General features: G+C 40.5%; 1 protein-coding gene and 1 long non-coding RNA gene across 10 annotated transcripts; one reads left to right on the forward strand and one right to left on the reverse strand.

Moving 5' to 3' along the window:
- Positions 1–382: 382 nt before the first annotated feature.
- On the reverse strand, positions 383–15,460 carry LOC110537126 (FYN-binding protein 1). 9 transcript variants are annotated; one of them, XR_016484920.1, is made up of 18 exons: positions 13,007–13,301; positions 7,064–7,790; positions 4,937–5,063; positions 4,243–4,339; positions 4,091–4,134; positions 3,773–3,896; positions 3,473–3,632; positions 3,215–3,347; positions 3,031–3,050; positions 2,844–2,916; positions 2,599–2,671; positions 1,959–1,999; positions 1,722–1,800; positions 1,501–1,600; positions 1,251–1,413; positions 1,112–1,145; positions 920–951; positions 383–733 (listed from the first exon to the last, which is right to left on the reverse strand). XR_016484920.1 is itself a non-coding variant. In XM_021622918.3 (18 exons), the coding sequence occupies exons 3-18, from the start codon at positions 7,761–7,763 to the stop codon at positions 711–713; spliced, it is 1,950 nt and encodes a 649-aa protein (XP_021478593.3). In that variant the 5' UTR covers positions 7,764–7,790; positions 14,687–14,843; positions 14,927–15,460; the 3' UTR covers positions 383–710. The 9 variants fall into 9 exon arrangements, 4 of the variants coding, with proteins under 4 accessions (XP_021478593.3, XP_021478589.3, XP_036793008.2 ...); XR_016484919.1 differs by having other exon boundaries at positions 1,722–1,788; positions 7,064–7,793; positions 13,007–13,152; XR_016484918.1 differs by having other exon boundaries at positions 7,064–7,793; positions 13,007–13,152.
- LOC149979093 (uncharacterized) lies at positions 1,274–6,103 on the forward strand. Its single transcript, XR_016484921.1, has 2 exons — positions 1,274–1,428; positions 3,188–6,103. It is a non-coding gene; the product is annotated as an uncharacterized LOC149979093 (long non-coding RNA).
- Positions 15,461–15,636: the final 176 nt, after the last annotated feature.

Below are 15,636 nucleotides of genomic sequence, written 5' to 3' on the forward strand. Positions count from 1 at the left end.
ATCCTTATTTTAAGTGTTTCTAAAATTCCCTATGGGAAAAATTACTGGTGGAGAAGCGATAGGAACCATTTCTCTGTTTGACAGCTGGGTATCATGACGCCTCCACTGTGGGCCTCTATTATTATCTCAGTGGTAGGATACAGTGGTAGGATACATTGCTGCCAGCACAAGCAGGTCTAGCAAAGAACTAAAATGAACAAGTCACTCAGTCAAACTAATTATGATTCTCGAGTCAGTAAAAAGAGTAGTTAAAAAAGAACAAATCGTTTGCGAACTGCGCATCACTAATGGGCTCTTACTTTCAGTAGGTCTACAATATGACCTAACTCACCTGTCAGGTGAGAACCAGCCAACCATATGACAACTGATCAGACATGCTATATTTGGCATCAAATTGTTAATATTTTTTTTAATGAAAATGTATCATCATTGCACCTTTGTTTTCAATCAGAATTGTAATATCTCTTGTTGAATATAGAATATAAGCATTGAAATACAATGTTCCGTTTTTATATTGAAAGTGTATGTCATTTAGGCCTATTCAATGCAAAGTCACAGTTATTCATAAAGGGAGGAAGTGTCTGTGGACTGTGTTGTTCTTGAATGAAAACCACTTCACCTCAAAATAATCGCAGTAAATTAGATAAAGGTTGTTGATATAAACAAGAAACCCCCAAAATACAAATATCGCATCACTTTGTAGACAGTGTTCAGTCGTTGTCATATATGCAACCTGCAAAGAAATGACAGCTATTACTAGAGATGACTGACATTTGAAAAAAAATTCTCAGACAAGAAAAACATATCAGCACCATATTGCAAGAATAAAATTGATAGCGTTGATCACTTGATCTTCTGATTTAGCATATATTATGATATTCATTATTAAATGCCATTGCATGTCAGGTCTGAAACATACCATCACTAATGTCATCATAGATATCAGCATCTCTGTAAAAGCAAAACAGATGATTGGTATCAAATTCTGGGTATTTCATATCCAAGCATTTTTCTCTGCAGTTTAGTAAACTGTTAATTACATACTATATACAGTATATTATGTGTATTTATGGATGTGATTTTGTATGATCTGTTTTTGTGTTGTACTTACTCTACTACAATATGGCTGGTCAAGACGTAGCCGACTGAAGGAGAGAGAGATGGGGAGAGATCATTGAAGTTAGTTCCCTTGCAGATTTGTTTTATTGCAGAACGCCTATGTATCACACTGAGGATTCATTGTTACTCACACTTGCCCTCCTCGTTTCTGCAGATGAGTTTGTTGTCTACAGGCTTAACGATGACATCCAGAGTCTCCCCAGGTCTCAACAACAGAGCTTTACTGCTCCACTTCTTATTGGCCAAGGTGGAAATGATGGTCACCTGATAGAGTACCTGGATTTCCCCATCATACTATAGGAATGAGAGGTCAGGTTTGAGGGTCGAATGAATGTACAAAAAATGTAAAATTCTAAACTTAAATTGTGATAGCCAAATTACCTTGAACTTCTTTCTGAATTCCTTCTCTTCCTTTTCAAGTTTCTTTAGCTTTTTAAGATCTTTGTCCTCAGCCTTACCCTTGGTTTTACTTAGTGGGAGACTGAAGAGAGAAAAACGGGACATTATCAAAATGCTTCCCAGTGGATGATAAGGACATTCTTATGTAATAACAGCGACTTTGTTTAAACACGGGTGAAAAAAATGACTCTCTCTGTCATTACCTGCTAATAGGTGGAGGCAGATGGAAGTTAGTGGTGTCAACATCATCATAAATATCTGAATCACTGACTTCAGAAGATTCTTTTTAGAACAACAAAAGATACAGAGAAATAACATCAAGAACACATTGAAACAGAAGGGAAGTTAACAGTACTTTCAAAATTCTATTCTTCAGTTGTTGTAATGCCACCGACACAGAACACACATAGTCACTCTGCATATGAATCATATTAAGATACCAGTATTTCCTGTCTGGTCAAACTGGGAAGGTGGGGATACTCTGAAAATGACAAAAACAGAATTAAAATATTAGTCCATGTTATGTCTGGTGCAAGTTGATTTTATTGATTGTGGGTTCATTGTAAGCAAAAGGACACAAATCAATACAGAGAATCTAGCAATAATAAAACAAAAACAGGTCAACAAATCACAATCAATTGAACTATGATTAGAGTTATTTTTTTCACACCTGTACATAGAACATTGTAAGTGAGTGCATCTACAGTAGATGTATAGACAGAAATGGGGAAGGTTGTTCATTCATTAAAGGATGTAAAATAAGTATTTATTTAATGATTTACAGTGCTTGACTTGGGCAGGAGCTCACCAGAGCTAAGTACTGTTACCCCAAACTTTCTACTGCTTGAGCTCCTGTTCCTCTTATAGAATATTAGCTCAATGGTATTGTGGAGCTCCTGCACCTAAATATTAATGGTACCGGGACCCAACATGAGTACTAGCACCTATTTCAGTCCAAGTCAAGCACTGATGATGTAAGTATGATTTCATTAAATTATTCAGTAGTGAGGTAATGAATCCCTTCAGTCCCTCCTGATTAGTGCTTTGATATTTGGGGTTATCGGGATAGGAGGTAATTACAGTGTATTTCCTGATCCATCTTATGGTATTACTCAATTTTGCTGCCTGGGCTTTTCCTCCACTGGTCGAAGCCCTTAATAAACATCCAAGAGCGAGGTTTAGGAGGGGATCTGGAGTCCGAGGGGCTAGGGCTGCACATACATACTTATTCACATACTTACACAGACACATGCATAGAAAATATACACTCAGATGAATGCACACCAATGAATCTACACCATCATAGTGCAACATGATATTCTCACCTGACGTTGAAGCTTGAATCGTCAAGATCGTCATATATGTCACTATCCTCATCAGGAGGGGAAGGAAGAACCACTAGGAATGACCAAGATAAAAATGTAATCTAGATTTAACTAAAGTAATTTGTGACCACATTGCCATATTGTGTTGATCAGTTTCAATATTACGTTTTGGTCATTTGAAACTTACTTCCTGCACTCTTAATCCCACTGGAATGAGGAGGACATCATTCCATTGGATCACATAATTACACAATCAAAAGACAGAAAGAAATTCATGCAGTGCATTACAATAATAAGGTATTCATGTCTTTCCAATGGTTATTTGTCTCAAATGTTTTTTACAGTGTCAGCAGGATCGAGAGCCATTTTACCTGCTGAGGTCATTCTGAAAGGCCACATCATCGTATACCTCCGGTTCGTGCTCCATATGACTGGATATAGACACACCCTGACGCTTCAGGGTGTCAAAGTCAATCTCAACAGACTCAGTCTTCACATAGCCATCTGCAAATATACAGAGCACATGTTAGTCTTGCACATGAAGAACAATCAAAAGGATGTGAGGGAGAAAAGTAACCTGGAATAGGAGCGAGGAGAAGAAGGAGGAGGAGGAGACAGCTGTCACTTACAGGAGCCGTCCTGTGACCTCCCTAGCCAGCGTCCTTCTGGGTTGTCCAAAACACGCATGATGTCAATAGACTCTCCCTGCTTCAGCCCCAGGTCCATCTTACTCCCTTTACTGTCCACTCTGGCCTGGACCCTGTGGATGACCTTCAGTGGACCAGTCAGCTGCCACAAAAGGAAACATAAATACATGATAGAAGATGCAGCGTAAACACATTCACTTCATAAATAGTATACTGGATGGACTCTACAATACAGCAATATCTAGGGGAACTACCGAACAACAGGCTTTTGCAAACACTTACTTTGAATTTCCTTTTGGCCTCTTGTTCTTTCCTCTCACGTTCTTTCTGTTCTTTCCTTTCCACCTGTCGTTTTTTCTCCTCCCTCTCTCTCTTCTTCTCCTGCTCCTTTGATTCCACTGCCCCCCTGATTATAAATAAGTGTCAGTGGTGTTAATGCTCACTAGAGGGCAGTGTTTATATAAAACTATAGACTTGTCTCAGACATCTCATCAGCTTTTGGGCACTGTAGAGTCCTCTGTCTGTCTAAAACCGGTTTCCAATTTCACAGATTGGTACAATAGAAAAAGTTGAATAGAACTTGGAGGGAATCTTTCTCACCATCTTTCGTCAAGATCTTCATACATTTCATCACTTTCACTGTCCTATTGGATGAAAAAGATGCAATCAGAATACTGTAGGCCTGTATGGTGGTATTTAATCAAATACATAGGCCTAAATTGGACAAATTAGGAATTAGGAAAACATTTCACCTTAGTCTTTTGACTAGGATGTCCTCCAGAGGGAGGGGGTGGAGGATTGTTCATTAATCCCACATCATCATAGTTCTCATCTGGGTCAGGTTGGATTCTGGAAGCAGAGACACAAAGTCAGTCAACTAGCCAAAATGACCCACCACATCACAATGGAAATAAGATCAGTGGACAAGTATGCCACTGGGCATAGACGTCAGTTCAACGTCGATTCCATGTTGATTCATTGTAATTTCATTGAAATGATGTGGAAACAACATTGATTCAACCAGTGTGTGCCCAGTGGGATTCTACTTTGAAAGTTACTGAAGGAAATAATGAATAGTAGGATCTAAACAAAAACACAGGGTTTTGTGAAAGGGAAGGTGTGCTGTTTCTATGCTCTGAAGTAATTGCAGTGTGTGTCTACAGGCTTATGTGCATTTTAATTATGTATGTACTTCACAGGAGGTTGGTGACAACTTAATTGGGGAGGACGGGCTCATGGTAATGGCTGGTGTGGAATGGTATCAAATACATCAAACATGGTTTCCATGGGTTTGATTCCATTCCATTAGCTCTGTTCTGGCCATTACTATGAGCCGTCCTCCCCTCAGCAGCCTCCTGTGATGTACTTCAATGCCAGTAGTGGTATTTTCTAATATCGTCCGGTTTTCATACGACTCCCCTCTGATTATCAGAGTCCGGCACTCACATGGCTTCTGGTGGTCGCGGGGGCAGGCTAAGGGCCATGGGATGAGAGGGCAGGGGTGGGGCCATATGGTTACTGGGGTGAGAGGCAGGGTTTGGGGGAACAGATCCCTTCTTTAACCCAGCAGGACCTTCAGGGGAGACAATACAGGCCTTTAGATGACCACCTCACACATACAGTGAAAAAGGAAATTGCATGAACATGTTCATTTTCAAATCAGCTGCATATAGTGATTGAATATTTTGCTACACCCACAATAACATCTGCTAAACATGTGTATGCAGTGGCTGATTTAGGTATAGGTGACATGGGCAGCCGCCCAGGGCGGAATGGTGACATTTGCGCGATTGGTTTTCTATCGATCATTTGCACATCACATCAATGATATCATGTCACCGTGTGGGACTTTTTGGTCAATTAACCTTGCCGGAGTGGGCGCACTGATTCTAGTTTGTGAGCTAGGCAGGCTACTGCCTGGGAAGGTCTCCCACTCACAAGTACGAGATGGGGAGGGGGGCAGGGGTAGGTTTACCTCAGGTCTCCCCACTGGAAGCCTGAGCTAGGGGGAGCGGAGGAATCTATCAAATTGCGCACCTCTAACTTTGTACAGTACTAATGCAATTAGTAAAATCAGTCACACTACAAAATGCTACCAAATAAACCACAATTCATTCATAATACTGTGAATATATAGTTTCACCGACATATTGATGCATTTTTTTCTGGTTTGTGTGAAATCGTTAAGAATAGTATAAAACCAGTCTGCACACCATCAAGGTGAATGGGTTTAGTCTTGACTCTTGGTTGACAGTGTTGGGGGATGGGTAATGTAGTCTTGACTCTTGGTTGACAGTGTTGGGGGATGGGTAATGTATCGATGCTCGAGTGCCAAATCAACACAAATTTGTTTCAATTGGTCTTTGTTACTTATTTTTGATATTTATGAGTCTTATTTTTGTATATGTTTTTACATTTATATAGTTTTAAATGTTATCATTATTTATTTGTGTTGTTCCAAATGTCTGAATAAATATTGCAGTTAGTGCAGAATGGTGCTTTTTTTTGGGGGGGGGGGGACATCCATCCATTCGCCCAGGGATCTATGCAATCTAGAAACGCCACTGTCTGTATGTGACAAATAAAATGTCATTTTATTTGAATAAAGCATCAGTCCTGCTTCTTCTGTGGATGTTATTCTGTAGTTGAAAGGGAGAATAGCAGAGTTTGAGATGACCCTTGTACTCTTGGATACCTGGTTACTGAATATGTTGATTTTCAACCTGCATGTAGGCAACAATCATTACACAAATCAATAAATAGTGTCTGTAACAGCTTTGGCCTACATTCTCACCAGGGGGAGTGTGGAATTCACATTGGATTCTTCTCTCTGCTGACTAACAGTAATGCATGCAAACCATGCTGAAATCTGTCTTTAGTCAAAACCATATCCCCATGTGGATCCAAACCTGAAACCTTTCACTTGAATATGTGCCTGTTTAAAGATGAACTTCCCAGTTAGGGTGCAAACATCAGCTGTAGAAAGGAGGAAGAAAAAAGAGAAACTAGAGAGAGAACTTATTTAGGGGAAGCATTCATTTCTGCATCTTTGGTTTTACATTTTGACGTTAAATTACAGGGCAGCTCCGTGTTTAACTTCACTTATTCTATATGTAACAGAGCTTATATAAAGCAACGCACTGTGCTGTAAAGCAAATTCAACAGCTCTAATCTGTCTCTCAGTTGTCAGATTCTGTCTTGTGGTTTGTGATGAAGACCTATGATGCAGCCGAGTGTGTGAGTGAGTGTGTACTCTACGTGTGCATGCATGTGCGTGTGTGCGTATGCGTGTGTGCATGCAAGTTGCCTGCCTGTGTGTGTGTGTGTGTGTGTGCGCGTGTGTACATGCAAGTTGCCTGCCTGCGTGTGTGTGTGTCTGCGTGTCCTCTACTACTCGTCTCTGGGGGTTCTGATCAGTGGAGCATACAACCACATAAACCCCTCTGGTCTGGGTGCAAGACGGAAAGTCTGAACAACTGCAGCATGTTTAGAAAACCACAGCAGAAGCATCTTCACTATTGATGGATTTGGCGGTATGTAATTTATTAGTTACGTTTGAGATAGAACACTTACCATCGGTACTAGCCTCTGTGCCCTTCTTGAACTTATCCAAGGTCACCCTAGGAGGCCGGTTGGGTTTGGCTGGCGCAGTCCCTATTGCCAGGAAATTGGGCATGGGGTTCAATTTGGGGGGGGGCGGGCTACTGTTGCTCACTGTTGCAATGGAGATTATGTTTTTTTTGGAAGGGGGTATTTTGGGTGGGATGGAGTTCGAGGTACCCCCACTATCGTCAGGTTTGGGGCTGCTGTCTTTGACCCAGGAGGGTTTGGCCACACCCAGGGGAGGTTTGGGAAAGGCAGACTTGGTGTCAGACGAGGTTAAGCTCAGAGATGGCTTCTGGAGAGGGAGTTTGGGCAAAGGGCTTTTGACCTCAGCATCCTGGGATATCTCTGGGCCAGGTGGTTTGAGTTTATAGGGGTACTGTTTGACAAAGGAGGGTTTGCTGTCCTCTTGGGTGTTTCCAAACTTACTAGGGATAACTTTGATTTTGGGAAAGTCCCTGACTTCTGGAGCGCTCTTGGTGGAGATGGTGCTCTTGAGGAAGTTGGGTTTGGGTGCGGTGGAGGCTGCGCTGCCTGAGAGGCTGGTCTCCAGGGCATGTTTCTTAGGCTGGATGGGGGGTCCTGAGGACAGGGTGGGGTGCACTGTAGCTTTTGGACCTTCTGAGGAGATACCCTCTGTAGCATTTCCCCCCGTGTTGAAGCGAGCCATGATGGCCTTCACATCAGACTTGTTGTCCTGCTGGCAGGAAACAGAGAAAGACTACTGAGGAGGAAGTGTGCTTTATGTATACTCTCAGGAATTTCCCCTAATAAATATGAATTTGAGGAAGACGGAAACATTTAATGTCATTCACATCAATATTGCATTATTGATTCATTAACCACCATTGAAAATGTCTCTACTATACAAACACAGACACATTTAACGAGGGAGCTAGAGAAAGAAGAGAGGGAGAGAAAGGGAGAGAAAGGGGTGGGACCCAGGGGGGAGAAAGCTGGAGGTTGTAACAATTGTTCAATAACTGACATTTAGAAATTACTCCAACTTCCACACGTACAGCTACTCATTCCAAACCAATCACAACATCTAAGAGAAAGGTTGCTCTATGATTTTACAGCTCAGATTGATGAAACTCAAAGGATGGACTCTAAAAAGGATCCTAAGCCTTACGACCGAACCCTGAGTAAACTATACTGTCTTTGCACCATGTTGGTATTTTTAGCCACTTCAATCTCACTGAAGTAAGCCAACAATGATTCACTTACCTCTTTGTGTCTTGAGGTACTAAGAGCACTTAGACCCTCAGGACCCAGTGTGTGACAGATCACACAGGAAATGCAACAAAGTCATGGTGCTAAACAGGAAGTGGACACATAGGTGTTTTGTGCTCACATTACTTGATTAACTCATGCTTTGCTTTTTTTTTCATAGTCAATATAGGAGGTCTAACGATAATGGTTCTGCTACTTACTATTTGACAAAAACAATATATTGAATGGCTGGTTGTTAAAAATATAATTACGATGACCTAAGATGGCCCAAATAACCAGAAATACCACTCTATGGTGAAAGAGTTCTTTAACTTCTGTGTCCGCCTACATTGTTGTTGTAGCTGTAGTCTCTTGTTAATCCTGTATTTCCACGCTGAAGATGCAAATGACAAAAAATCTGTTTATTTGTGTTCTGTCTGTGTGAAAAGGTACCATAGGTTCTGGGAACTCTACTCTGGTGTGAGGTTTTGAACATGCATCTGTTATAAGCTGCACTAGTGATAGCTGCAGTAAAAGACTACTACTGTATGCTCCATGTTGTTGACAGTAAGGGATAAGTGGTGGATGACTTTAATCTTGTAGCACCACACCTCACATTAATGAGGTTTGTTTGAATTGAGACAGAGCAACCTATCATGAGGAAGTGTTGATAAGTCCGGAGGACAGACATTCCTATTGCACAAGGCTGACGGCACCCTGGCCAGGGAGGAACACGCTGTGCTGTTGTTGAACTTGGACAGACAATTGAGACAGCTAGGGGGGCAGAAGTGTCCATAAGAAGTGGCATCAACTAATCAATTAATGAAACATGTTAACACTTGTTTCACAATGTATTGTATTTAATGAATACACAAATAGCCTAAAAACATTGTGTCTTGCCATATAAAGAGCAACAACTTGTAACACAGCCACAGAGGGAGATTACTTATTAGGTATCTGAATATCATTCCCACTGGTTCAGCTTAAAGCAGTCAATGCACGTGACATGTTCAATCATTAGTTAAACACTACCCTTTGCCTCATTGGTGAGCATGCATGACTATTGCTCAACTCCGTAGTTTCCCCCCAGAAACGACACGGAATCCACTTCAGCTGGAATCCACTTACAGTGGCAAGAAAACGTATGTGAACCCTTTGGAATTATCTGGATTAGTAGTGGAAATTTCCTGTATTTACCAAATCATGAGACCAAACCACCACACAAGTCAGAGTTATCATAAAGTCCATCTTTAATTATTTTGAGCTCCATCACAACCCTGTGACTCTCAGATCAATTCAGTGTCTATAAATGAATTCTCTGAGAGTCCTTACACATTGCAACTGAGATCCTTTATAGCAAAGACACACATAGCCAGACAGCATTGGCTATAAATTATCGTTCAGCTTTCTCTCCTAAACTATGTCCTTATCTCGCTCTTGGTACCACTCAGGACCAAAAACAAAACCTCATCCACTAGCATATATCAAATACACCCCTCCTGGACAAGATCACAGAGACAGAGACTGGCACATAGACATTGTTGAGCCAAGAGATAATTGGTTCCCCCTCAATCATCCCTTCACATGGTTTAAAATATATGTTTACATATGAAGACAAGCTTGACCTCTCTCCTCTCTGCGGCCCAAGTAACTGAACCCAGGACAGAGAAAGCATAACTGCAAATGGCCACCACTATAGTACAACAAGATACATTCTAAATGAGAAGTAACTCACAAGCATATAATGAAAATAAAACATCTTATCTATGTTACCCAACTATTCTGATTCATCCCCAACAATTGGTCATCAAATTTGATCTGCTCCTCATCTAAATCACAACGATAGACAAAAATGTTGTGCTTAAACTAATAACACAAATTATTATTGTATTTTTCTTGTCTATATTGAATACATAATTTAAGCATTCACAGTGTAGGTTGGAAGAAATATGTCAAACCCTAGGCTAATGATTTCTCCAAAAGCTAATTGGAGCCAGGAGTCAGCTAACCTGGAGGTTCAATCAATGAGACGAGATTGGAGATGTTGGTTAGAGCTGCCTTGCCCTATAAAAAACTCACAAGATTTGAGTTTACTATTCACAAGAAGCATTGCCTGATGTGAACCACGCCTTGAACAAAAGAGATCTCAGAAGACCTAAGAATGGTTGACTTGCTTAAAGCTGGAAAAGGTTAAAAAAGTATCTCTAAAAGCCTTGATATTCATCAGTCCACAGTAAGACAAATTGTCTATAAATGGAGAAAGTTCAGCACTGTTGCTATTCTCCCTATGAGTGGCCGTCCTGCGAAGATGACTGCAAGAGTAGAGTGCAGAATGCTCAATGAGGTTAAGAAGAATCCTAGTGTCAGCTAAAGACTCACAGAATATTTGGAACATGCTAACATATCTGTTGATGAGTCTACGATACGTAAAACATGGGAGGACACCACGGAAGAAGCCACTGCTGTCCAAAGAAAACATTTCTGCACGTCTGAAGTTCCCAAAAGTGCACCTGGATGTTCTGTGGACAGATGAAACTACAGTTGAGTTGTTTGGAAGGAACACACAACACAGTGTGGAGAAAAAAAGGCACAGTACACCAACATCAAAACCTCATCCCAACTGTAAAGTATGGAGGAGGGAGCATCAGGGTTTGGGACTGCTTTGCTGCCTCAGGCCCTGGACAACTTGCTATCATTGACGGAAAAATTAATTCCCAAGTTTATTAAGGTCTTTTTGCAGGAGAATGTTAGGCTTATCTGTCCTCCAATTGACGCTAAACAGAAGTTGGGTGACGCAACAGGACAACGACCCAAAACGCAGAAGTAAATCAACAACAAAATGGCTTCAACAGAAGAAAATACGCCTTCTGGAGTGGCCCACTCCTGACCTCAACCCGATTTGAGATGCTGTGGCATGACCTCACGAGAGCAGTTCACACCAGACATCCCAAGAATATTGCTGAACTGAAACAGTTTTGTAAAGGGGAATGGTCCAAAATTCCTCCTGACCGTTGTGCAGGTCTGATCCGCAACAGAAAACATTTGGTTGAGGTTATTGTTGCCAAAGGAGGATCAAGCAGTTATTAAATCCAAAGGTTCACATACTTTTTCCACCCTGCACTGTAAATGTTTACACAGTGTGTTCAATAAAGACATGAAAACCTATAATTGTTTGTTATTAGTTTAAGCAGACTGTGTTTGTCTATTGTTGTGACCTAGATGAAGATCAAATTTTATGAAAATTTTATGCAGAAATCCAGCTATTTCCAAAAGGTTCACATACTTTTTCTTGCCACTAACTAGTTCATGTCCCTTACAAATGTAGCCATTTGGAAGCTAATCATTATTCAACAAAGATCTAAAGGGGAATGTGTGTCTGTCTGTTATGGATGTGCTAAAGACTGTGTGACAATGCTATCTCATGTTTATGACTTTACAGACACAGTGGGTTTCACTTGTCTAACGGCTACTGTATGTGTCACAAAGACATTAAAGAAGGTCCTTTCAGCATCCTTCTGTCTATAGTCACCTCACCAGAGATGTGCTACATGTCTAGCAGGAGTAAATTACAGCCAATAACAGAGGTTCTACAGCAACACATTGACTTTTTTGATAGATGAGATTAGTTGGCTGTGAACTGGGAATTATTTTGGTATGACATGGCCTTGAGCAAAATCCATGGGTGAAAAAAAGTAGGCTGTTGTAATTAAGATTACTTAGAATTAATGATTTTTCCAACAAAATGATTAACCTCCTGACACGCTAAGGAGAGGTCAGTGTCTTAGATGTTGTTCTTATAGCTCAATAAATGAGAACATGTCTTGAGTAAAAGCAAAGAGGAACCAAAGGTTTCAAGTTGAAAAGGCTGTATTACACAATCCAGACTGCCACAACCCTGTTTAGCAAAACTGCTTTGAACAAGTACTTCTCTAATGCAGAGGTTAAGAGCTACTCTTATAAGAAAAAACAAAAAGACATCAAACTTTTCTAATCTCCGTCTCATAGCGCTTTCATAAAACTTCCGAGAAAAATCTGCAAAGAAAAGAGGGCACCGTATAACAAAGAAAATTAAAATAGAATAGTATATATTTACAAAACTCCTGCTCCTACCTGCCACTACACTACGTTGTACAACAAGGACGGTAAACAAACAGTAAAGCTTTCCCAAGTGAAATGTTCTGCCCTGTTACATGTATATCCTACTACCATTCACTTTTTATATATAAACCCACCTGGCACTGACCTGTATATACTTGCATTCTCATGTTTCTTTAACTCTCATTGCAGTTCTTGTGTGTTTTTTAGTCAGACTTTTTAACATTTTATCTATGTTATCTAAGTTATGATTATCATTGCACTGTTGGAAATATCTCTCAAGGTTAGAATATTACTGTACCACAGGAGGATGTTGGCACCTTAATTGTGGAGAATGGGCTCATGGTAATGACTAGAGTGGAATAAGTGGCATGGTATTAAAAACAGCAAACACCTGGTTTCCAGGTGTTTGATGACATTCCATTTGCTCCGTTCCGGCCATTATTATGAGCCGTTCTCCCCTCAGCAGCCTCATGTTTACTGTACTGTTTTACACCTGTTGTATCCTGTGCACGTGGCAAATAAACTTTAAAACTTGAAACATGAAGCTAGTTATACAGTAGCTAATAAAGATACAGTACCATTTACTGTAAGTCTGGTACTCACCATAGTGGGAACAGTCAGCGCCTAAGGAATCCATCCAGTCTGTACGTGGGCTGGTGGTCCTTGGGTAGGGGAGAGTCTTTGTTTGTGCATGTGAATGAGTTCCTCTGTGTGTGTGTGTGTGTGTGTGTGTGTGTGTAAGCAATTGTGACCTCAGTGTGTGTGCTTTTAACAACTTCCCCTCTCTGCAGAGGGACTCCTATTGAGTTATAAGTACGGCAGCCTTATCACTTTCTATTCATCTCCTGTATTTGCCTATTGCAAGCAGCCCCACTGCTGTTTTCATCTCCACTGAACCACCAGTGTCACATGTCTACTGTAATGTTTGTCATGTGAAATACGGCCTCTCTCCTCCTCTGGACTACCAGTCAAAAGTTTTAGAACAGCTACCAATTCAAGGGTTTTTCTTTATTTTGACTATTTTCTACATTGTAGAATAATAGTGAAGACATCAAAACTATGAAATAACACATATGGAATAATGTAGTAACCAAAAAAGTGTTAAATCAAAATATATTTTATATTTGAGATTCTTCAAAGTAGCCACCTGAAAGATTAGTGGAATCTTTGTGGGTAGCTGGACAGGTATGATGACTGACAGTGAGGTGTCAGGTGACAGAGGAATGGATGAGACTGAGGCAGGAATTCCTATAACCATAAAGTGGTATATTTACTGAGTAGTCTGTGCTGCATCACTAAGGAAACAAATAACATGTATCCGATCAAATTCCTCATCCCAAAGATCATATAACAATCAGTCATGATTAACATAATTAGGGAAGTCAACAATCCAGTTCATTAAGAAGTCAATAGTAATCATCCGTAAGTCATTTAGGCTCGTAACTATTTATCATAAATCATGAAAGAATACAAACAGTGAATGGTTATTCAATCTATAATCCCCATTAGTTTGGTATCAAAGTCGATCAGTTAGCAAACAATGACGTTTCTCATTTCACCCTTTCAATTGTCTTCATGTGTACATATAATTAATTTCATTACATATTAACTCTCTGGAGAGAGTTTGCTGCACTGAATGTAAAGGGGCTGAATAATTTTGCACGCCCAATTTTTCAGTTTTTGATTTGTTAAAAAAGTTTGAAATATCCAATAAATGTCGTTCCATTTCATGATTGTGTCCCACTTGTTGTTGATTCTTCACAAAAAAATACAGTTTTATATCTTTATGTTTGAAGCCTGAAATGTGGCAAAAGGTCGCAAAGTTCAAGGGGGCCGAATACTTTCGCAAGGCACTGTACATAATCTATGAGCACTCTTACTGTTTTACCTTAACTATCTACGAAATCCCTAGTTTGAAAGCGACTGTTTTCTGGAAGCTGTGCTACGCCTTTTCCCCTACATTTACCCCCACGTAGCAATTCAAGTTCTAGCCAATTAGTTTCAGCCCTTCTCCATTTGAGTGACAGCTAGCAAGATGCACACACAGCAGAGCGAGAGAGAGCGCAATGACATGGTGCACATATGTGATGTATTATGCAATTTTCGGGTTTCATTTTTGGCTTATGAGGGCTACTTTCAGAACTGCTGGCTAAAAAGTATACAAAAGTACAGGATAATCTCTATAATAACACTATGATCCAGAAGAGAAAATTATTTAGGATCAATGTAGGATCTATCTAAGCGAGATGGAGTCAGTAGACACAGACACACACATAGTAGTACCAAGTTGGTAATGGTGCAGGGTGAGGGTAGTGTCAGGCCCTGAGCTCAGGATGGTTGCCGTAGTAACTTTTCTCAGGGCAAGGTCACAGAAATGAAGCTCGTTCTCCTCCCTCTGCTGGACATACTGAGGTGTGCTGGCACTGGGCGTGGCTATCACCTGTATCACAAATGGATGAACACATCTATCAAAAACAAACAGATTATTTGATATACTTAAAAGAGACCTATAAAAGCACATACCATAAGTCTTCTCTTCCCCTTCAAATGCTCTACAAAGTCCATCAGTGCTTTCTTATTGTTGTCATTCACTTCTCTGTGGTTTTTCTTCACTCTCCCTCTCCCTCTCCCTTTCTTCCCATCTTTCTTTCCCTTGCCTTTTTTGGGGGGGTTGTTTTTGGAAGGATTCTTCTCCCCCGCCAACGTTCTCTGGTTTGTTATCTCTAGAGTTGGCTACAGTCTTTCTTTCTCTTATCTCTACAGTAGAAGGATATGTGTTTATTTCTGTAAAAACATTTCCATTCTTGTTTTGGTTGTCCTTTCCCACAGCTTTGGAGTTTGCCTTCCCTGCGATGAAAACTTGTGTTCCTTTTGAATCAGTGGTCATCTACAAATGACGAGCCTAGAGCGACCGCTGAGAATGTCCTGAATTTTGCTCTTCAGTGCAGCCTTCCCTTTGCATTGTATACTCCTTTGGGACACTTGGTGTAGTACGGAACAGGTCTGCAGTATGTCTTCACAGATATCTTATTCAGCACGTTGCACCATGCAAATTAAGACACCATGATAACACAGAGGATAGAAATCAGCCGAAAAGAGGAAGATGTCAGAATCTTGTGAAATGAGAGTAAGCACGCATCCTCTCAGTAACAGGGATATAGCACTTTAACTATTTTCACAATGTAACAACACTGTACTGTATATAGCCATAACATAACATTTTAAATGTCTCT

Source organism: Oncorhynchus mykiss, chromosome 12, assembly GCF_057628025.1.
Source record: "Oncorhynchus mykiss isolate SJ-2025 chromosome 12, ASM5762802v1, whole genome shotgun sequence".
Taxonomy (NCBI): domain Eukaryota; kingdom Metazoa; phylum Chordata; class Actinopteri; order Salmoniformes; family Salmonidae; genus Oncorhynchus; species Oncorhynchus mykiss.